Genomic DNA, 23388 nt, shown 5'->3' on the forward strand with positions numbered 1-23388 from the left:
TATGGGTTTGTTTATGCTAAACTCACTATCTCAGTAGATTATTTTTTTTCTTTTTAGCAGTTGCTTCTAAACTTGCCTTTTATTGTAGTTTTCCATCATCATCCTTCAGTCTCCCAGTGACTAATGACTCTTCCATCTTTCCCTGTGCCACAGCAGTGCTTTGCCACCTTTTTTCCTTCAAACTGTTTACCATAATTAAGTAATTTAAATTATCAAAGCAATGATTCCCAAACGGAATACAGTTTGACATTTGCTGCTTCTACTTCACATCTCTTTCTGTCTTGAGTTCTTAAATGTTTATTCATTTCCCCAGCTGCAAACCAATAGAAGATTATGCTTTTTCCTAGAAGTCTTGTCTACTCCTATGCTCTCAGGCCACCATAGCTACAGCTCTACTACTATGGATGTCCTACTAGCATCCACACGTTGTGTCATGTTATTACATCCTTAAACATACATTCCTACACCACCTAAATATTAGAAATGTCTTAAAAAATCTTCCACCAGTTTATATATGACATTTTATAAAAGTGTTTATATATGACATTTTATAAAAGAGTAACTGTAGGTATACTATGGTTACATTGCTTTAAATATTTTAGAAAGTAATGACAAAATCTAAAGTACCCCTAGACAGTTAGGCAGAATGCAAAAACTGTAGAGACAGCATGTTCCCACTTGACTTCATGATTCAACACAACTGGTCATGCAGCCTAAACAAAAGAGTCAATCCTCTACCTTAAAAGGTTGCCAGGATACACCATTAATCTTACCATACTTACATACAGAAATAAAATCTAAGAACTTACTACATCAGACAGGGTTCAAAATACCTAATATTAATTGTAATTGGTGTTTTCCCTGTGTGAAGACTACAAAGTGTGACTTAAAACTATACCAAGTTACCAAGCGTTCAGCCTTGGCAGATAAATGTTTGGCTGCAGACTACAGAAGCAGAGCCTTCAGGAACAGTCTTTAGCAAACACTGTGACCACAAATTTGGAACATATCTAAAGGAATCTGATGGCAATGCCATACAAGCTGCATCTAAGGACCTCTGTCTCAAAGCACACCACTTCTAACTGGGATCTTATGGTACGTAGCACTACTATTGACTCTGCACTTCTTGTATGTCAGCGTTCCCTCCCAGAAAGCATAGGAATCACTTTGTGAAGCAGAATAGAGGGTAACTAGGAAAAAAAGTTCTTTTCATAAGTATGTTTCTAGTAGCAATGGTGCGGCAGCTACGATAGTCTCTGCATATATATGATTTAAGCTGTATAGGGACAGTTCATCTTTTCACTAGACAAAACAATATATACAGTAGTTGCTTTACTTCAGGCCTAAATAAGAGCTTATACCCTAGAAAGTCCAGGTGTTATTTCACTTAAGTCATTTGTCTAGTAAAAGATACTGCTTCTTCATACGAGCCTTGGCTTACTTTACGTTCTCTCATTTGCTGTTTCCAACTGTTGTAAATAAACAGAGTTCAGATGTTAGGCGTGTGGTTACTTTTATTAGACTAAAAGATAGGTTGTTGACTTCAACTTTTATTTTACTTTTGAATAAATTATTTTTACTGTACCTTTTGCTTTTTCAGTACTTCTAATACTTGAACAGTCCAAGCTCTTTCTTTGCTAACACAGTAAGCCCACTGTCAGTGCTAACATGTTAATTCAAGTACATGTTTTAACAGGATTCCCAGGCCCTAATAACCATGACTTCCTGCATTCATAATAAAAACAGTGTGAGATGGCTATGTTCTCACATATCAAACAAAACTTCAGGACAGCTCAGTTAAATGATTTGCCAACTTACAATCTGATATAGCACCAGCAATTTTCTGTGTCTTTCTCAGCATCCCACATAGCTGGTTAGTACGCACCAGGTTAAATGCTGATCAACGGTACTAAAGTGTTTGATTTAAATTACTTGTACCATGCTTTGAGATAATTTGGGTGATCTTAAAATAAGAGGTTGAATGACAGAAAGCATTTTTTTAAACAGTTTGCCAAACCTTACTGTGTCTCTTTACAACAACATATGGTATAGTCGTTATTTAAAGGCAGGTTCTCGGCAGTACACGTCTTTCACAACAGGGATTGAAACTGGGGACCCATCTGCTCATATCTATTAAATTCTCAATACAATTTCAAACATTTGCTGAACTGATGACACTTTGAAATGCAGTAGGATTTTTACAACATAGGTGAATAACAGGAACATGATTTTACTTTAACCAAAATCATCTTAAATTGTTTTCAGAAAAGAAAAAAAAGAGGGAATAAACAGCTGCAGTACTGAATAACGCTAAACACAATGACAGGGCTGTGTAATACAGGCTCCATGTTATAAAGCTTTCTTTTTTCCTTTAAACTAAGGAATGTGCAAATGGCAATCACAACAGCTCAACAGAAAAGCACTTTACAGCACACCCAAAAATGTGAAGGTGATCTCTTTTATTGGGGCAACTAAAAATATAAAGAAGAGGTCTTAGAGAAATTTTATTTTAATTTGTATTATCAGGGGTTGTGAGCAATAAAAAAGCAAATCAAAGGGTTGCCCTGTGTGGTGCCTCTTGGTAAAATAATCAGCTTTGAAGTTATTCTCTGGATAACACAAGACACTGGGTTAAGTAAGGGGCACCTTCTTAGGATTTACTCCCATTTGACACAGCACCGCCAAACATATGTAAATTTTATACCAAACTAAATGTGAAAACATGCATTATTCTAAACTACACTATAAAAACTATGTTTGTTTCCTAAACAACCATGCAGCTGGAAAAAAACCCAGCAGAAAACATAGGAGACTAAAATGGGGGAAAATCCAGGGCTGGGGTGGGGGGAATGAAATTAAAACTGAACCATTTATCCATTGATATTCCTACACTGGCCACTCCCCAGCTGGAGTAATATATCACAGTTCAATAAGCCATCAGCTATGACAACTTAGACAACAAAGGATCAGTACCTATATACAGAATAAATGAAATCAAACTTGTTCTTAATCTGATAGCTATCATGGCTTGACAGTTAGTTGTGTTAATTTGAAGAAACATACCCCAAGTTAAGATAACTAAAATGCTCACTATGATGCTCAGTATTATCTTCACTGATTTTACTGTATAACAGGAGGCAGAAAAAAAATAAAAATAGTGGTGGGAAGAGAAAGAAACAGAAACAAACAGAAAAAAAAATCAGCAGTGAAATGAGGAAAAATGCAGAGCTCCTCATAGCAGCAGTATTGTTTACATGATTAGAAGCACAAATACAATCTCAGCTTTTTCTATAGAATTTTTAAACTGAATAAAGCCTTCTACCATAGCTTTACATTACAACTTGTAGTAAAAAAACTGCACATTGTATCATGGAATGGTTTGGGTTGGAAGGGACCTTAAAGCCTGCTCAGTTCCAAACCCCCTGCCATGGTTCCAATCTCCCGCCACACCAGGCTGCTCAAAGCCTCGTCCAACCTGGCCTTGAACACTCTCAGGGATGGGGAAGCCACAACTTCCCTGGGCACCCTGTGCCAGTGTCTCACCACTCTCGTTGTGAAGTATCTCTTCCTCATGTCTAATCTAAATCTTCCCCCCTGAAATTTGAAGCCATTCCCCCTTGTCCTATCACTCCATGCCCTTGTATAAAGGCTCTCCACAGCTTTCTCGTAGCCCCTTCAGATGCTGGAAGGTCCCTCCAGAGCCTTCTCTTCTCCATTCTATAATGGAATAGCATCTTGATAAAAGGTAACACCCTGCCTGAACTTGCTCATACAAATAATATATATGTTTGAATAATTACTTTAAAAATTAAAAAATCCAAATCCTCTATGTACATACATTTTTGTTCCAGAATAAAACCATGCAAGAGTGACAGGAGCAAGAAACTCCTCAGAAATTGTTTCAATACAGCTAATAGTGTGTCTCCTGTACGTGTGAACCTTCTGAAACAAAAATCACAGCTCCTCCTACCTTGTCCACAGAGCTCAATAAACACGACATATTTTTGCTTACTCTTCATTTGAAGGCACAGAACATTTGCAAAAGCTGTGACTTTTTGAAGCTGATATGGTCACTATAGTTTTCTCCCAGTACTTCTGTACAACCTCATTATTGGAATTAGCAGCCTGTAGCTTTTTTGTGACATATATTTATTACCATTATATCCATTTTATCATTACATTATAGTTACTGGCTAATTATAGTAAATTAATTGAAAGATTCTGTCTCATTATAGCAACTATCATAGAAAAAAAAATTATTATTTACACTTCTGACAATATTTTTCCACTGGGACATGGTATAGAAATTCAAATACACTGTGGCTTTCCAGTAAAGTAATCTCAGCATGGAATTCTTCAAATCAGTCTAGGTGACTTTAAATGATACGCAGGAATGATACCATGCCAAATTGAAAGCAAGGGAATCAAAGCAGAAAAAAATCTACATGTTAAATCATATTTGTGGAATCTATAGAAACTTTATCAAAATTAACGAGATTTGTAACAAAGGCTTTTTTTTGGTGATGTCTGAGTGAAATTGAGCAAATGTGCTTGAAAATCTATGTCAGGACAACACTAAATAGCTCAGCGTGGGTCTGTAGAAGTTACACTAACAACTGAGAGTACAGCCTTTAAATCAGGCACTCAGTGGCATTTCAGAGTTCAAAATGTGCAACAGGATAATCAGAGGAGGTTTGTAAAAGGTGGAGAACTTCAGAATTGAACATAGGCTCTCAGCTTTGAACGTCGTCTCTAGGCATCAAAGACAAAAACTACTAATGCATAAAAATATATAGCAGTTAGTATTGCAACTAATCTACTGCAATAAATTCTCATTCATTTTGATAGAGGATTGGGTTATCAAGCTGGATCACCGCAAAATCATTTTGTACCATACAGATCATACCACAGCAGTAAAAATTTTAGGATACTTTCAGTCCTCAGCCACAGACCGTTCATCTTTTGATAACATTCTGCTTGCTGAGTGAAGATTTTAATGAAAACAGTATTTCAGAACTTCCTTCCTTTTTAAGCATATGTCCTCACCTTAACCTTATTTTAACATTGTTTTTTGTGTGGGCGTTTATTGTATTGTAGAGTATGGCAAATCTGATAAGAGGAATGCAAAGACTGAGACCAGTCTTATTGTATCAGAATAGCTGAAGTAATCACATATCCTGGAAAACCTGGGAATTTCTGATCCCAGTTTCAGACACAGAATGGATACGCAGTTCTTAATTACAGCAAATCCTCTTGCAGTCAAACACAAAGCTAAACTTCAGTTGTATTCTCTGATGAACAATCAACATGGCTCATTTCCTGGGCTTTGGGAGAAAAACTGTTTCTTGCACAACCCAGTGAACTGAGAATAATAGGAATGATATGCTTGATGGCAGCAGCAACATCAGATCTAAAAAATACCCCAGAAGACTGCACTTTTGAATTAAAGTATTAATGTCATAGGGACAGCACACAGGATGTTTAATCCCAAAAGACTTGCATCTTTCAGTGCCCTACAAGCTGCAGCTGTAGCTGTCACAACCACCCATTACCTGCATAGTTAATTCTCCCCAGACGTTCTAATTTGCTTCTAAAAAGATCACAACAGTTGTTAAAAGTCAACAAACCCCAGTATTTACATTCTGGTTTCAAAAGGAAACAAAATTTTTTCCCTTATCTATGTTTTATTTTATTATAGCTTCTTTTCATGCCTCATGATGAAAAAAAAAGTGTAACTGTCTGGGCCTGCTACCTCATAGAACAGATTTTTTCAGATAAAATGGAAATATTATTCACAGTTCTCTGAGTACTTTTTGCAAAGATATTTTCCTAATCTCTGCTCACAACATAAAACATCATCCAATCATGTAATTGAGTGAAGATCCATGCTGTTTCCACCTGAGCCTGTTAGTATCATTCCTGAAATTCAAAAGAACAGCAGCCTTCACACAACAGGAGAGTATAACAGCACATTGATATTCTTGGAGGGTATATTCAGTCCTTAATAGCTCATCAGTCACAATAATGACTGTACAATTAATTTGAATACATTAAGCACTTTCATACTACTAGCTGGATTCCTAGACATACCTAGAGGAAAACCAGAGACAATTGAACAACTTTGTGTGAGCAGAGCACCATAGAATTTGTGCGCTGTAGAAAAATAATTCAAACTTATAACAGATGCATTTGTCTGTAGGGACTTGCAGTTCTTCTGCAGTTCTTAAAATGACCAATCATACTGACGAATATTTTCTTTAACCTTTACACTTAAAAAAATAACCCTGCCCTCAACAGATTACAGTTTGACAGAGAATCTCTTTACAGGCCATCCTTTTCAAAATTATTCATAATGTACTTTCCTGTGCTTCTGGTAACTGTCAAAAATTGGCTTCATGTCAGACAGAATATTGGTCAGATTTAATAGAGCATTTCCTGTTTGGATATTTAACTAATTCCAGTATTTTCTCCAGGGTTTGAGTTCTTACTAAGAAAGCATAGTGCAATGGCCTCCAGTGAAGGCTGCTTCAGTGCTTGTTTCCTGAGTCTGATCTTGACTTCTGAGAGAATTAACCATTTAGTTTAGTGGGCTGCTAATTCTTAAAGTGGTCAAGACGTCCATCTTCACAACTATTTACTTCACAACTCTGACAGTAGAGTTTAGTTGGAATCTTTTGAAAGTTTGTTCTGTAAGAGCAAGGACTCCAAATTTCCAAACTGTTAATAACTGAAACTAATGATAAATACTTCTGCATGTAAAAATGAATACTCCATACCTATAAATGAAGGGAGAAAGAGACTTGGACAACAAACAATAACTTCAAGCTCCTTTGGAAACAGAAAGGCTTCTTAGGACTCAGCTCATTAATTTTCCCTGGGAGATATGCAATTGAAATTCACTGAGAGTTAAACACTTGACTCCCTCAGGTTCTTTAAAATCCCAGATGAAGTGATATTTAACTAATTCCCACACTAATAGAAATTAGTCATTTGGCACAACGATGCAATCTAATTGTTGGGCACTATAATACATTCAGTCCCCAGCACAGCATTTAATGACGTCATTATAGGAGCTCACATGTCCTGTCCTGCTGGGCTAATAGCAGCAGAGTTTAGTGGCCTGAAAGCCCAGTCACCCGGAGTGCAATACAAGGGAAGTAGTTGCATTGGGTGATGCCTCTCTTTACCTACAGGAAGGTCATGTATGTGTGTTCAGCTTTCCACAAGCAGTTTTTGCTTTTCAGAAGCACGCAGAACCTCCATACAAGAAATCATATATTCTTTGGGTGTAAGCATCCTCACATGTTCTATAAAATGAATGAAATTAGATCCCTCTCTGACACGTATGAAATAAAATTAGATATCTCTGGAGAGAATTACTTTTGTCTAGCATGAGTTTTCCTCCTCTTTCCCAGTTTGTTTTCCCTCTTTCATTCTTAGTGTCCTCGCTTTGCTGCCAGAAATTTCTCAACTGGTGAGCTCACTCTCCCCCTCCTCCTTTCTTTCTCCCTTTCTCTCCTTCCCTCTGCCCATCGGTGGGTTTCAATGGGCTCCTGCAGTTACTCAGGCGGACAGCATTCCGTTACCAGGCAACTCCCTGAAAAGAAGCACATGCTGCTGCTGCACAGACAGAGCGTGCCCGTCTGCTCCAGTGATGCTGTGGCCTAATTTCTACGTCTGTTGTGTCAGATACAAAAGGGAACATCTCCAGAGTAGAGGGTTAGGGAGTACTGAATTATCGGCACTTTCTGTTTGTTTTCTCCCCACTGTCCCGATCGGGTGCATCCTCTTCCATCTCAGGGCCCTCAGAAGTCATGCATGTCTAATCCGCATGCATGTGTTCGGGACTGTTCATTGGGCTTTGCAGAATACTGACAATTTTCTGTTAGCTCTTGGCTGAGTTAATAGTGCTTATGGAGATCTGTAAAGCTTTCCTGTAGCCCTCCCGTAAGGGCAGTTTTGCATGTAAATTCTCAAGGCCATTCATCTTTTCCTACCTGACTCTCTGTTGCCTGAGTGGTGTTTTTTTTTTAAAAGGCCTCTTTAGGAATGCAAGCATAGCCTTTCTTATTTTCTCTCCTTTCACTGTGCTTCCCTGAGAACAAAGAACAGCAATCTAAGAAATTCCTTTGATTTTTCCACAGCCCGAAGAGAGATCACTGCTTTATCCACAGATTTAGTTTTGGACTGACTAATCTTCTCAAAAGGCAGGCCCATACAGATTCAGATTTTGTGGTTTGAGCTCAGCTCCACAATCACAATCCTCCACTGTCTACTGCAGACAGTGTTATTAGTTAAAAAACAGTAGTCAGAATAAGAAGCAAGTTTCTTTATATTTATTGCTAGATTTCTTAGATTTACCATTAGCATGTTTTTAATATGAAGGTTTCTTATGTTATTTGCCTTCTGTCAGTTCTGGTACCAACTCAGCAGCTCACTCAACCTGCAAGCAAACGTGAACCTCGGAGAGAAGCTGCAGTGTATTCAGCCTGACAGAATCTAATATTGCTCTGGTGCTCTGGGTATTCCTCCAACTCTCCTCTCACTTCTAGACCAAGGCTGAAGTCCCAGTCCTAATCTACAAATACCTAATTTGGTTAGTGTGCATCTACTTTAAGGGCAGCCAAGAACCTTCATCCACTGATCCCTGGAGTCAGGACTACACTACAAATTCTGCCAGCAGAGCTACAGTGACACGAACTGTGAAAAACATATAACCTCCAACTGACACTGCCCTACCAGTAAATGCCTGATTTGGCCTTGTTCACGCCAGCAGGTTACCACACCTGTCCGCTTAGTTTGTGCCTTCAGAAACATGCTGTAATTAAATAGGCAAAAACCACAGTGGCATGGAAAAAACATGGAAAACATGGCAGATGTCCTGCAACAGATAAAACCAGGGGTAGCGTCTGTGGACACATTGCAAGAAAGACTGTGAGACACAGAGATCCAACAGCTCTGTAGAAGAAAGCTCTCAGCCTAAATGTTCCAATTCTTCCCAATGGCGCAGTACTTACGAGGTTGCAGCCACTTTTTGTTCCACTGTACTTTGCGGGTATAGTACTGCGGATAAGATTCTGCCTGTCTTTTTCTTATCTTTTGCTTACTTCCTACACAAAGGACCAGAATCGTTCAGCTGTGTGGTGGCCACAGTTCTGCAACACTAAATGAAAACAGTCTTGTCCGTTTGGAGAAAAAGGATGTTTCAGTCTCTGAGAGTTTCATGTGCTAGGTAGTCACCGCATTATTTACAAAATGTTTTGAGACCTTCTAGCAAGAAAGATGCTACATACAGGCAGAACAATAGTAAGAACTTGTGTGAGTCACACATACACAAATTTCAGTATTATATAACTGCTCAATCATCCTCCCCCTCCCAACCACACTTTGTATAAGATGAAACATGTGGGACTCTTCTCCCTCAAAACCACAACTTAACAGCATTAAAGAAACAACAACTACATTAAGAATTTATACTTGTATTTGAAGTCAATCTAAAATGGAATATAAGGCCTCAGAACTGCTTATGGCCATGGCAAAGCTTATGAAAAAAAATAATTAGGTGATCCCTTGCCAAACAGGTAAAGAACTGAAAAATAACAACACAAGCCAATTTGCCATACAGACACCAATTTCTTACTCATGTCCAGAGGCAATACATGTTTTGCTATGTATTTTCGGATCTTGCATCAATTCAAGATGATACGAGAGTTTGGCCCAGAGCCAGAAAGTGGCAAGTGAAATAATGTTCCAGTACTTGCACTGTGAACACACAGCTGGCTTCAAAAGGAAATGGACTAATCCTACTTCATTTCCCTTCTTCAGTATGTATTTAAAGGGCTTTGGCGCACTGAAGGAAATCGACTTGAATTCATTAGTTCCCTTCTGATTCAGCTCATTGCCGTTGGAAAGGGAAACGGGTCAGGATTGCAGGATCCTACTCAATTTCCTTTTGAAGCAGACTTTAAGCCAATTCTGCTTTCAGTCTTACACACACAGTTCTTCACTAATGATGCATATATTTAATGCAATATCTCTCCAAGCTGCCTAAAACATATAAAGACTATGAAGGGAAGAAAAAATCTTAAATAATAGTTCTTAAAGAACTATAATCTACGTGACTTTGTACCACTGAGAGAGAACTTTTGCCTGATAGCATTCCTGAGAAGCAGGAAATCAAGAGAGGAACTGCTAGAAAGAGACACAGGAGAAAAAAGAGGAGGGACACCTCACTCAGAAACTCAGACTAGGAAAAGATGACAATGAAGAAAAAAAGAAGAATCATTTATAAATGCATCATACACATTTTTTGCTATTCAATGGAAAATAACAGAAAATTAAAACACTGGTTTTAACAGCTAAAGCAAATCCTAGGGATAAATCTGACCTTTTTTGGAGATGGTTTTGGAAAGGGAGACATGAAGCTTAATCACTCACTCTGGACAGAAAGTTTTGTCTTCCTGTTCGTAATCAGATATCTCCATTTCTCTTGTCAGAGCTCCTGTCGTATTTTTATGAGCCTTCTCAAGCTTACTGGAAGCAATAGGATTTCCAACGATTCCAGGCTGGTTCCTGTTCAGTTTAAGGGCAATACTTTTGAGACAATGCACCAGAACCAATACTCTTCCAATGCAAACCTACAATTAACCACCGAAGCACAAAAGTGGTTCGTGACAAACAAAGCAGACTAAAATAAAGCTACAAGGTCTGTGGTCATGGCTTCACTTGAATCAAACAAGCACAACAGGTAAAAATCACTTTTTGTTAACTGTAGTGAAGACAACTATTCTTGCTGCAGTGAACTGTCTCTTAAGTCGAACTGTGATACTTCAGGTGAACAGCCTTATCAATCGGGTTACCCTATACTAATTACAAATCCTTGAGCTTGAAGCAGTATATTGTGCAGAAAATGCGTCCTGGAGATGGAATCAACCAAAAAGCCTTTAAAATAAGCTGAACCCATTGGAATAAGTCCAGAGGAGGCCACAAAGATCATCAGAGGCACTGGCACAGGTTGCCCAAGGAAGTTGTGGATGCCCCCTCCCTAGAAGTGTTCAAGGCCAGGTTGGAGGGGTCTTGAGCAGCCTGGTCTGGTGGGAGGTGTCCCTGCCCATGGCAGGGGGTTGGAACTGGATGACCTTCAAGGTCGCTTCCAACCCAAACCATTCTATGACTCTTTGAAATAGCAACACGGTATCTGAGAAGACATGAGCAATTCCGGAAACCTTGTTTTAGGTTTTATTGTCTGAAGTTGTCAAAGTGTCTGAGGAGCTCTATGCAACAAATTAAAAATGTGATTCCTTACCAGTTAGCTGCAGAAATTTAGTACAAACACAATTTATATCCTGCACTAACAGCTTCTCCACACATGAAAATGAAGGACAATTAGAGAGCAAGTATTGGCTCAGTGATTCTGTAGAGCACTACCACCTACAGAGCAAGTTAAAATGAGATTATTTTCCTTTACTATTCTACATTACCTGAGTTTACAGCTTTAACTTTTATCACTAGAGCATACCTTAAATTTTAGTCAACCTACTCTAGAAAACTTAAATGATATTTATAACTTATAAAGGCTGAGACTTTGTTATGGAAACACTAGGACAGACACAGCAATAACACAGATACTCTGTTTTCTTTGCATACACAACTTATTTTCTCACTCCAAAGACAAAGGCTGAGTGTCCCATCCCTCTTCAGTTGTAGTGAATGGATATCGTACAGGAAGAAATCAGTCACCACTTGTAGATAACATCACAAACAAATAAATACATGAAACAAAGGCATTTCACAGCTTGAACATTCAAAGTAAAAACTAGTTTATTAGGCATTTTTCTCATTTTTGTTCTTTAATGTACCTCAGTTTCAAAGTACAAGACAGCAGATGATGCAAAGGCAACTCTAGCTCAAGCAGCTCAGCAAGTATAACTATGTTTCTTTAATCCTTTTTTTTTATTGCTGCAATTACGTCTCTGTTATTATTATTATTGTTTGCTACAATGATTACACAAAATATTTTCTTTTTTGTAGCCCCTTTGCAAAATCTCCATTCACCTTCTTCCTACCTGCTCAATTTTGCTGTCCATTCCCTTTTGTTCATACTGGACATACATATGACATAAACTTCAGTTGATGTCACCTCCGAATTCAAATTTCCCTATCCAAGCCTTTAATAGAGATGAGAATTTTTTTTTTTTTACTGTCAGAAACACTTCAGCTTGCAAAACATATTCCAGCAAAACTTTCCCTTCATTCCTAATGTAAAGAGCCACAGGCTGCTCTTCTGAAAATACGAAGTGCAGAATGAGAAATGTAGTTCAATAACCTAACCAACCACAGAGACAGAGCTACTATTTACAAATGGGAGTTAGTGTACACAAGAAGAATCAGGCTTTTGAAGACATAACAGGAAACGATAACATCCTTTGATTTACATCAGAGATGTCTCTTGGAATTCAAATGGGAGGCAGCAAAATACTGTGGCAAGAGGCAGAACACGGTGACAGAGAAATACCTGCCCCTAATGCTGGTCTTTGACAGGTACCAAATGACCATGTTTGTCTGCAAGCAAGATTTAATACACTAGGTGAGGACCAACACAGGCTGCCCAGTGGAGGAATGAAAGGAAAAAGAAAGCGATCAGGGAGCCACAAAATATCGTGTTCCCACTATGCACTGCACCTAGCGCAGACCACCCTGGACAACAGAGGCACTGCATGTTCTTTGAGCAACTCATCCTTCTCCTTGTGCACAATTAGGAAAGGAGGGACAAAAATCATGGAGGCCACACTACCTTACAGTGAACTTGGTAATAGGTACTCTGAAAATACATGATGGTTACTTCAAATTGCAGGCACAGATATACCACCTGCATTCATCAAACATACCTACAAGTCCCAACACCTTTTTTAAAAGTCACAAACTTAGACTTGATCTCTACAAGCTAGTTCTCAGTAGCAAGCTCAACCTATAATTTGACAGTATTTGTCATTATATATCAAATATAAAATATTACAAATCATTGGCAATTCAACATTCCCTCTAAAGACTGTAGCCTCCTAAGCATGAGGCTCAGAATTTTGCATAATAAATCCACAGATTTATAAATTCACTGACAAATGTGCTTGCTCTAGTGATTGTGCCCAAACCAAGAAAAATTAAAGGGTCTCTTGTAGCAGAAAGCCCAGTATCTAGGTGAAAAAAAGATGTACTAAAATCTTCCTCTTCTATTCAACTTTGGATTAAGCAGCTGTCTATTTTCCAGGGATTTAGGAAGACTACAAATAGAACTCAGCCTATTACTATGCATTAAAAAGTGAGCTTTCTGTATGAGAATGCCCTCACTTGCTTCACTGTACCGGTTATATGTGATGTGTAGCTACTCAGAAATGTGGAGAAATCAATCCATTACAACTACTAGAAAATGCTGTGTTTAATACAAACCAGTCCAGCTGGCTTCTGTGCTCTCTCAAAAGCCCACGTAGCTTCCTTGAGTTGTTTTCTTCCTTTGGAGTCATGTTTACAGCACTAGGAGAGGAAGAAACAAAGCAATTGTAAAGCTTGTTAAGAAGTAGTTCATGTGCTATTAAAGGTGACCTTCCCACTTCCAGCTCTATTTGTTCTTCTTCCTCTCCAAAGTGGGTCAAATCTTTCAATTTAAAATCTGGGCACTTCTCAACAGTCAGGTCTCTGAGAAAAGTATTCAAAGCTAAGTCCTGAGATGTCCTGACCTTCTGAAAAGCTTAAAGCCACATCCTAAGAAAGTGACAAAACATCACTCCACAGCAGGTTGAATTCTACCAATATCTTAAAACACAACACAATTCTAAGCCCCCTTCATATTGGATACTTAGTCACAGCAATGCAATGTGCAAAGTGGTAGCTTCCAAGAGCAGAAAAGCCAAGATGCAGATCTCAAAATGATTAACACAACAGACAAATGTGGCTTTGCAAACAGCTGTACCATACAAAGCACTGCCCACTGGCTCTTTCTCAATTGTTCACCAGCTCCACTTCACTGGAAACCACCAACTCTTATCTATACTGTCTGCTCACCGGAGGCTTCCCATTGTGTTTCAAGTAATGTCAACCAGGTTAGATTAAACTTCACTAAACTGAATGACTTCGTCTGAAATGGACAGAGGGTCATTTATAGTAGTCCAGCCCGAGGGTGTGGCGTCATGTTGCACTGAATTAGGTGTAAATGCAGGTTACCACAGAGACTAACCTTTCAGACAGTACTGTGGACCGGCAGCCTCTGCTAACTCACTGATAGAAAAGACTATTGTCCCCAGCTTGCTGCTAGATAACCATCAGGGTTATCTGCAGATCCTCAGATTCTACATCCACGGGATCTTGTCTTTTTTTATTTAGCTTGATCATTCAAGCAACGACACCTTGCACCAAGTTCTTGAACCTAATGCTCCGCTTTGCTAGCTCTTCTTCTTCAAGGAAGGCAGCAGAGGTTTTGGCTTTGTGCTAGTGTCTGTCTTAAGCTGACAACTAAAAAAAATGGCACCTCAGTCTTTATTAGCTTAACGACTACGACAAAGGCAAAACCACTGCAAACCTAGGTAACTTATACAGAAGATTGAGTGCACATTTTTGTGTGACCTAGTATCTTTCATATCTTATTTTCCAGTTAGATGAGTTCAAGTCGACAGATCACAGTATCTGTAACGAACCTACAGAAATATGAAAAACTAACAGGCAGATGTTGACGGTCACAGAGTTAAATCACATACAGCAGCCAAGCAGAATTAATAGGCATATTCTCAATAATCCAAAAAAAAAGAAGCAATCTATCAAGGTCTGAGAAACAGAATCTTCAGAAAAAAAAGCCATCCTGCTGTCAGGTAATGTATTTAGTCATTCTGAATGAAGGGCAGTTAAAACAAAAACCTGTTATCACGTAGATTTGCATTTTCATTTGTAAAAAGGAAATGGGATATGCCAGGTTAATCACTTTGTTATCTGTTTCTCTTGTACCGGCTGTTAAACCTATACTCACCATATTCTGTCTTATAAAAACCAACAAAATGTAGAAGGGGAACCCGCACAGTGAGACAAAGCACAAAACTAGCAGTTCTGTATGCACTCCCCACAATCCTGACCATCATAGAGAACACATTTCCAGAACTCAGTATTGCATCACATAAAACCATGACATGTTAGGTTTGCAAAGTGAAGTGTTCAAAGTCAAGGTCCAGATATTACAGACAAGATCAACTTGCAACTGCATGTAATCCCGCTACCTGAAAATTAAAAGAACCTGAATTTCTACGTATTTAGACCATTCTGAAAATCTCATTTCAATTCTGTAGAAGCTAACTAACTTCAGCCCAAAACGCTACATTTATCAATCTGTTCTGATCAATTGCAGATTTATAATATATCTTGCTGACATGTGGGAGCCATCCATAAAGGACCACCAGTACAGACATTTAAATGACAAAGGCATGCTTTCATTTTTTACCTCAAAATTAAAATAACCATCCTCCTTTTGTCCAAAACCCAGGAAAAAAGCCTATAAACTGAGAGTACATATAAGCAAAGAGAAATGTCCCCCAATGAAAGGCCAACAATTAAAAGCAATTTACAAGAAAGTACTACCTTTAGAATAGAATTTGCTGAATATCTTTGTCGAAGTCCCCTATCAAATAAAATTTGATTTTGCTTATGATGGTGAAAGCAAAGCCTAAAGTCATACCTAACACAAATTGCACCACTCTAGTGAGATGGAATTATCTCAGTTTACAGGAGTGGTGTGATCCTAACGGTGTTTGCCTGCAGCTCTCTGGTACAGAAAAGCTTGGGCTGTAATGACACAGTGCAGAATGACCCATATTAGCTTTTGGCTAAGTACTACTTTTAGCAAGCTTTAGTAGTTTATCATCACTTTATGGTAATGATGACTTTTCTCAAACACAAAGAATTATGGTTTTTATCAATGGTTCATGCCAAATCCAAGTCCTTAGAAGAAATCAGCCCAAAGCAGGTGCACAGAGCTGTCAGACCTTGAAATTTGTTTTGAAACCAACCACCTGTTAGTGTAATTGTGTAGCTGTTCTTCCTGGCTTATGGGATTTTAGTTCAGCTGTTGTTCTCATGCTAACGCTTATTTCCTCTAGGAATCAGTCTGTCCATTTACACTAACCTACAAATTTCTATGTGACTATCTCCACAGTCTGATTCAATGTGTACATGCAGAACGTCTACTGTAGCACCTTTAATCAAGAACACACTTTGTTTACAAAATAATTCATGATTGCTGTAGGAAAATGCATGAAAAATAGTACTTAACATCCTCCGTGTCACATTTAATCATTTAGATGACTCGCCTCTATTTCTTGGTTTTTTTTTCAGACAGCAACAGAGAACATTTACTCTTGATGATCTCAAAGATCAGATTTACCGTGGTGCCTGACTCACATTTTACTGATAACAAAGCACTGTTCCTGCCGCTGAAAAGAAGTGCAAGTCACGGTTCCTATTAAAACCTTCTGTTTCTAAAGGTTTATAACTTCACCAGAAGTTGACTCTGAGTTAGAGTTTAGCAAAGATATTTTTGTTTACTCAAAAAAAAAAATAAATAAAATCTGCCTACACGTGAGATGACAGTGTAAAAATTACCGGAAGGACAACTGCTTCAGATGCTTTTTGTAAAGGAGAAATGGCACGTAAGAACCAACAATACGCTTGCACTGGAGGCGCCACTCAGAACTGCAGTCCCTTTATTCTCCAGATTGCTGTTTTCCCCACCCTTTGGACGTGAACCACCCCAGAAAAAGGACTGGACACTTGGGTGAGAACAATAGTAGAGCTGTTCAAGAAATATCTCCTTCAAGAGTCAGTCCCATGCATTCCCAAGCTCCACAGTGCCCTCCAGGGAGGGCCATCAACAAAGCCACATTTCCCTCAGTTTACCTCTGACAGGAGATAATTCCTTGTGAGTAAACAGATACAGCAAGTAAGAAAAATATAGCTGACATAAACATGATAATATTCATAAGATATTTCATGACATAAAACCAGTAAAAGATAAATTATAAAGATTAAATATTCCATGTGTTCTTATTCATGCACAGATAACTGCCATCCAAATGCCTTTTTCAAGCATCATATAAAGGAAACAATAAAAAATTTATGGGTAATAGTTCATAAATATATGCAGTACTGTATGTCCAGTGGGCATAGATATTTCATTGTGTAAGACATGATTACTAGGTTTATGCATGATATGAAATGTGAGTTGTTTGCAGCTATTTAAAATCATTTTGGGACACAATAAACTGTTGACAAGATATATCCTATTTAAATGTATTGCTCATCCCTGACTGTAGAGCATGTTGTCTTGTGTTTATCAGAAGGAACACTTTTAAAATGCTTCCAGAAACTCAATTGTTATCATTGTCCTAACTTAAAAAGACTACACCTTTGTATAGAGTTCTGTTAAAAGAAATCCTGCTGCTTATCATAAGCACGTACTTCCCCAAAGTTCCTGTTTTTTAGAAGTTTTATTAATCGCAAATGTTGTTTACTAGAGGAAAACCATGACTGAAGCCCTAAAACAAAGGGAATAGTCGTAACTTTAATCCTTTCAATAAGCCTTTGTTTCCCATTGACTAAAAACTTCCTAAAGGAAGTAGAGCTGCGAAAATCCAGGAAGGAATTAGATTTGCCAAATTCTGTTCCTACTTGAATTTAGATGCAAAGGCTTTGTTATGCATTGTACAAATGTTTGAGCAAAAAAAGAATGATCAATTACAAAAATGCATTTTTGCCAAGGTTGAAAATTATTAATAGAAGAGCCTTCCCTATCATAAACTGCACACTATGAACTTACACAACTTAAAATATATATATATATAATTTTTTTAGCTGCTGCAGCACTTTTTTGCAGTGGCATTTTTTCCCCTTTTTGTTATCTAAAGGAAACTTGGACACTGGCCTGACAATCATACAAGAACCTAGATAAGTAAACAAATATGGAAAGGAAAAATCAACTGCAATCTCTTACTTAAATTAAACATGCTTTGCAGCATCCAAAATAAGAGAAATCTTCAAAATCCCTTTCCATGACAACGAGTAATTGCATACTGGAAAGTGTACTATTGTGGCAATAAAGCTGAACTCCCTGAAGACCTTTCAGAGACACTACCAATTTGTTTTGTATTTCCTTCCACATGCTCCTTTTAACTCTATACCACTTCATGCTCTCCACGTTTTACTCACCAAACACTAAGAGACTAGGTAAATATATTCTCACTTATTCCACAGGCCAGAGGCCCTTTTAATTTCTTATCCAAAAGTAAATTAAAGGCAATCCCGATCTCCTTCCCACCAACACAGTGTGTATTTTAAGTGTTCATTTCTTGATCAGCATGCTGAAAGATGAAAGTATATTTGAGCCATCATTTTTGTAAATTGCTACTTCAGGATAGATTATGGAAGGTGCCAGCTACTACCTCTCATGGTTTCGGTGGAAGCGTTGTTTAGCATACCGTGGCACCCGGCTCTTAAGTAAAATCATCACTCTACTTCAACAGAAGTATATCAAAGGTTTGGCCAAGCTTAGCTGGACCACTGAGTTGGAAAGGCTATGCTACAGGTTCCAGTACCCAACAGCAGGCAACAAAATGCTGTTGTTAATATCATATCATCTGTGCACTGCTAGCTCAAACTAGCCAGCAGAGAGCATGACTGCGAGTGATCGTCAGCCGAGGCAGAAGCAAACACCTCTGGATTCCTAATGAGACACATTTACGACCCTGCTATGGAAACACCCATATAACATTTCTAACATGAATACAGATATGACCAAATTTTGGAACAGCTTCAGTTTAGTATATTAAAGGTGCTAATGCGCAAGTTTGAAGGATATATTGGATATCATCATTCGCAGTGACTTAAAACATGCTCTGAGATTTTTCTGTATGTTAACAGAGATATGTGGAGCACGTCCCCAAAATCACTAAAAAGTGTTTTGAGAGAAGAGAAGAGAAGAGAAGAGAAGAGAAGAGAAGAGAAGAGAAGAGAAGAGAAGAGAAGAGACGACAAGACCTCCCACATTTCTGCATTTTGCTTTTGATCACAATGGTTGACAAACCCTTCCCTCCCTCTAAGACGGAAAAGCCAGTTTTAATTTAAAGCACAAACTGTTGACCAGGCCTCAGCTTGGGTTTGCAATTCACTATATGCCTGAGGGATAAATTATTTAGCATTAGCACATAGTATGTCATGTCTTGTTACTTAAGTGGAATATGGCTTCCATCCAGCCGTACCCCCGGGGCCCCCTGATTGGCTGCAGGTGATGTCATTCCCATTTGGTAATCCTCGACGAAGGCCCAGGGGACAGTGCTGGCTGCCCTAGCAGGTCCCCCAGCCCCTCCGCCTCCCACCCGGGCCCAGCACCGGCTTTGCTCCTACTTATCACTCCAAGGTTCACTGCAGGTACTGCCCCAATTACATGATTTCCAATAACAGTGTGGTGAAACAGAAGGTGCAGCAGATGAGCTACATCACCCACACGTAGGATTTTGTTTTCTTAACAGAAGATTTGTAATAAATTCAGTGAGGTGGATTCAGCAAAATAGATTATTGCTGCAGCCTCAAATTTAATGGATAATTTTGAGGGGTTTATTTAACCAAATATGAAACCATTATTGTCAGTAATTCTTCCTAATTTTGTATTTTCATTGTATTGTAGAATTTTGGCTTCTTCTGAACATTTGGCAATGGAGTAATTACCTACAGTGCCCTTTAAATGGCCATATTTTGTTTTCAGTTAACACTCTCACTATATTAAAAGGGTTTTTTTCTTCAGAATCACCTTCAGCTTATTTGCCACAGAGGAAACACTCATTATTCTATTCACTATTGGAAGGCTCACAGCATAAAAATAAAGGTTACGGGGTTGGTTTGTTTTGCTTGAATTTCACATCAAAGCCAGTGTAATGCCAAGAATTACAGAGCACTCCGTCGTACAGATGGTACTGTCTGCTCAGCGGTGAGGCACGAGATTTGCATCTGTCTGTTAGTTAACGTTCAGCAGTGGTTCTGCTCAGCCTTGTGTTCTAAGTGACAGGTAACAGAAAAGACACAACCGACGTCCTGCAAGAAACGCACGTGGTTTGTTACCGTTACATTAGTGTTTGGGTGGACTACAGGATATCCTGCAATCAGAAGTTTGCTTTTTGTGGTGAGGAGGTATGAAAACTGACTGTGATTTGCTTTCTCTGTTACTGGATCTTAATTCTTTGCAATCGCGTTTTGCATGACAAGAAAGGATTTTTGTGGAAGCTATGCGGTCTTATGGTGAAGTGCAGAATTCTCTGAGACAGGAGGCAGAAGGGGAACCTTGCGAGGGGATTCCCATGAGAAGAGATGCTGAACCAATGCAGTACAAAGTGCAGTAAAACAAACAACTGCAGGACAGGAAATGAGAACTCTAATTGATACCACAAGAGGGATTAGTTAGTCAAATGTGAACATTCAAAACTGCAATTTAAATCAGGACAGCTAACTCCTGCTTCTCATCCTGCACAAAGTAAACAATCTATGGGCATAGGATTGAACAGCTGCTTGCAACTCTGATTTCTGTCATTTGAAAGCTGGCACCTGCAGCAAACCCTGGCCACAGCACCCTAGCACTGATTTCAGCACCCAGCTGGAGGGAAACACCTGGACTGGCACTAATGCTCATTCTCCTCAAACTACTGGACCCACTTTGGGTTTTAGGTAACTAATAATAAACAGAGGCATTAGCAAGGGGAGGGAGGACTGAACTGCCATCAGGGTTGGCACTGGCAAGCCAAGTTTTCTGGTGAGATAGAAAAAATGCGAGTAATGGTTTTAAACTAAGGGAAGGTAGATTTAGACTGGATACAAGGAAGAAATTTTTTACAGTGAGAGTGATGAAACACTGGCACAGGTTGCACAGGAAGGTAGTGGAAGCCCCATCCCTTGAAACATTCAAGGTCAGGTTGGATGGGGCTGAGCAACCTGATCGAGTTAAAGATGCCCCTGCTTCTGCAGTGAGGGTGGACTGGATGATCTGTGAAAGTCCCTTCCAACCCAAACCATTCTACGATTCCATAAAAGTGCACTTTGGTCTTGCTACCAAGCCAACCACATGAGTTAGCTACCTCACAGCCCAACACAGTACCTCAGGCCGCAATGTGCCAGATGGTGAAGCAAGGCCCAATGTGCCCACTGCCCAGCCTCAGTGTGACAGCCCAGCAGCTTTTAACTGAGCACCGGGGCAGGCCAAAGGCACTAACACTCCTCAGGATGGTGTCAGTGTCGTGAAAACGCCTGGTTTGTTTGGTGGTAAATTGAGTTAAATCCAGTGGGAGGCTGGTCACAAGCAGTGTTGTACAGGTCTCAGTGCTGGGTCCAGTTCTGTTCAATATCTTTATCAGTGATCTGGGTGAAGGGATCAAGAGCTCCCTCACTAAGTTCATGGATGACACTAAGCTGGGAGGAAGTGTTGATCTGCTTGAGTGTAGGGAGGCTCTGCAGAGGGATCCGAACAGGCTGGATTGATGAGGTTCAACAAGGCAAAGTACCTAGTCCTGCACTTGGGTCACAATAACCCCGTGCAGCGCTACAGGCTTGGGAAAGTGTCTGGAAAGCTGTGTGGCTGAAAATGTCCTGGGGGTGTTGGTTGACCAGTGGCTGAATGTGAGCCAGCAGTGGCCCAGGTGGCCAAGAAGGCCAACAGTATCCTGGCTTGTATTAGAAACAGCACAGCCAGCAGGACCAGGGAAGTGACTGTACGTCTGGATTTGGTGCTGGTGAGGCTGCACCTCGAATCGCGTGTTCAGTTTGGAGCACTTCACTACAAGAATCATAGAATCGTTTGGGTTGGATGGACCTAAAGACCATTTAGTTCCAACCCCCTGTCATGGGCAGGGACATCCCACTAGATCAGGCTGCCCAAGAAATACATTGAATTGCTGGAGCACATCCAGAGAAGAGCAGCGAAGCTGGTGAAGGGTCTGGAGCACAAGTGTTATGAGGAGCGGCTGAGGGAACCGGGATTGTTTAGCCTGGAGAAAAGGAGGCTGAGGGGAGACCCTATTGGTCTCTACAACTGCCTGAAGGGAGGGTGTAGAGAGGTGGGTGCTGGGCTCTTCTCCCAAGTGACAGGACAAGAGGAAATGGACTCAGGTTGTGCCAAGGGAGGTTTGGATTGGATATTAGGAAAAAAAACTTTACCAGAAGAGTGGTGAAGCACTGGAACCGGCTGCCCAGGGGAGCGGCAGTCACCACCTCTGGAGGTGTTCAAAGTGCAGACATGGCACTCCAGGCCATGGTTTAGCAGGCGTGGTGGGGTTGGGCTGACAGTCGGACTGGATGATCCTAGAGGTCTTTTCCAGCTGTAACGACTCTATGATTCCAAGTCCCACCAGGGAGGCTGCACCTCTGGCTTCTGAAGGACCAGTCACAGGTGAAAAGGGCATAACTTAAACCAGGTGAGAGCTGAATCACTGACAAGTGACCGCCTCAAGTCGCACCAGCGCAGGTTCTGGTAGGACATCAAGAGAAACTCCTTCACCAAAAGGGTTCTCGGGCAGGGGGTTGGCTGAGTCCCCACCCCTGCGGGTGTTTAAAGGACGGAGAGATGACGTGCTCAGGCATATGGTTTAGCGGGGGGCAGGTGTGGTTGGGCTCGATGATCTCAAAGCCCTTTTCCAACCAAACGATTCCCTCGCTTCCGCCCCAGCCCCTATCCCGCCACAGGGCGGGACGCGCTGCTCTCGCGAGAGGCGCGAGGCGGAAGCAGCGTGGCCGAGCCGAGTCCGGGTCCGGAGGGGGCCGAGCTCAGCCGAGTGGCTCCGAGCGGAGCCGAGTGGTTCCGAGTGGAGCCGAACGGCACCGTGAGGCGCCCGAGCGGAGCCGAGTCGCCGAGTCTTGAGGGGCCGAGCTCAGCCGAGTGGCTCCGAGCGGTGCCGAACGGGATCGCGGGGGGGCCGAGCGGAGCCGAGTGGTTCCGAGCTCAGCCGAGCGGTGCCGAACGTGATCGCGAGGGGCCGAGCGGAGCCGGGCCGGAGGCGCTGCCGCGGGGATGCCGAGCGCCGCCAGCCGCGGGCAGGGCCAGGATCGCCGCGCCGACACCGAGGAGCCGCCGGCGGGCGATGTGGGTCCCGGGAGAGCGGGGCTGGGGCTGGGGGAAGGCCGGGGGTGGGGGCGGCCCGGGCCCGGGGCTAGCGCTGCCCTCTCTCTGCCCTCGGCGCAGCCCCTCTGCCACACGTGAGGGTCACAGAATGGTTTGGGACCTCAAGGCCTGTCCATTTCCACCCGCCTGCTCTGGGCAGGGACACCTCCCACCATGCCGGGCTGCCCAAAGCCTCACCCAGCCTGGCCTGGCTACAGATTGAACTG

At 40.8% G+C, this 23388-nt stretch overlaps 1 protein-coding gene and 1 long non-coding RNA gene across 2 annotated transcripts in view; one reads left to right on the forward strand and one right to left on the reverse strand.

The window, feature by feature from the left end:
• Positions 1–22589, reverse strand: part of LOC128852599 (uncharacterized) — a 74186-nt gene extending 51597 nt beyond the window's left edge. The window contains exons 1-2 of the long non-coding RNA XR_008450577.1: positions 22222–22589; positions 13444–13527 (exon numbers count right to left, since the gene is read on the reverse strand). This is a non-coding gene — a long non-coding RNA (uncharacterized LOC128852599). The remainder of the gene's footprint in view (positions 1–13443; positions 13528–22221) is intronic.
• A 208-nt stretch (positions 22590–22797) lies between these two features.
• Positions 22798–23388, forward strand: part of DARS1 (aspartyl-tRNA synthetase 1) — a 40539-nt gene continuing 39948 nt past the window's right edge. Inside the window, exon 1 of the mRNA XM_054070033.1 lies at positions 22798–23143. Coding sequence (XP_053926008.1) covers positions 23072–23143 — 72 coding nt within the window. The 5' untranslated portion in view covers positions 22798–23071. The remainder of the gene's footprint in view (positions 23144–23388) is intronic.

Source organism: Cuculus canorus, chromosome 6, assembly GCF_017976375.1.
Source record: "Cuculus canorus isolate bCucCan1 chromosome 6, bCucCan1.pri, whole genome shotgun sequence".
NCBI classification, from domain to species: domain Eukaryota; kingdom Metazoa; phylum Chordata; class Aves; order Cuculiformes; family Cuculidae; genus Cuculus; species Cuculus canorus.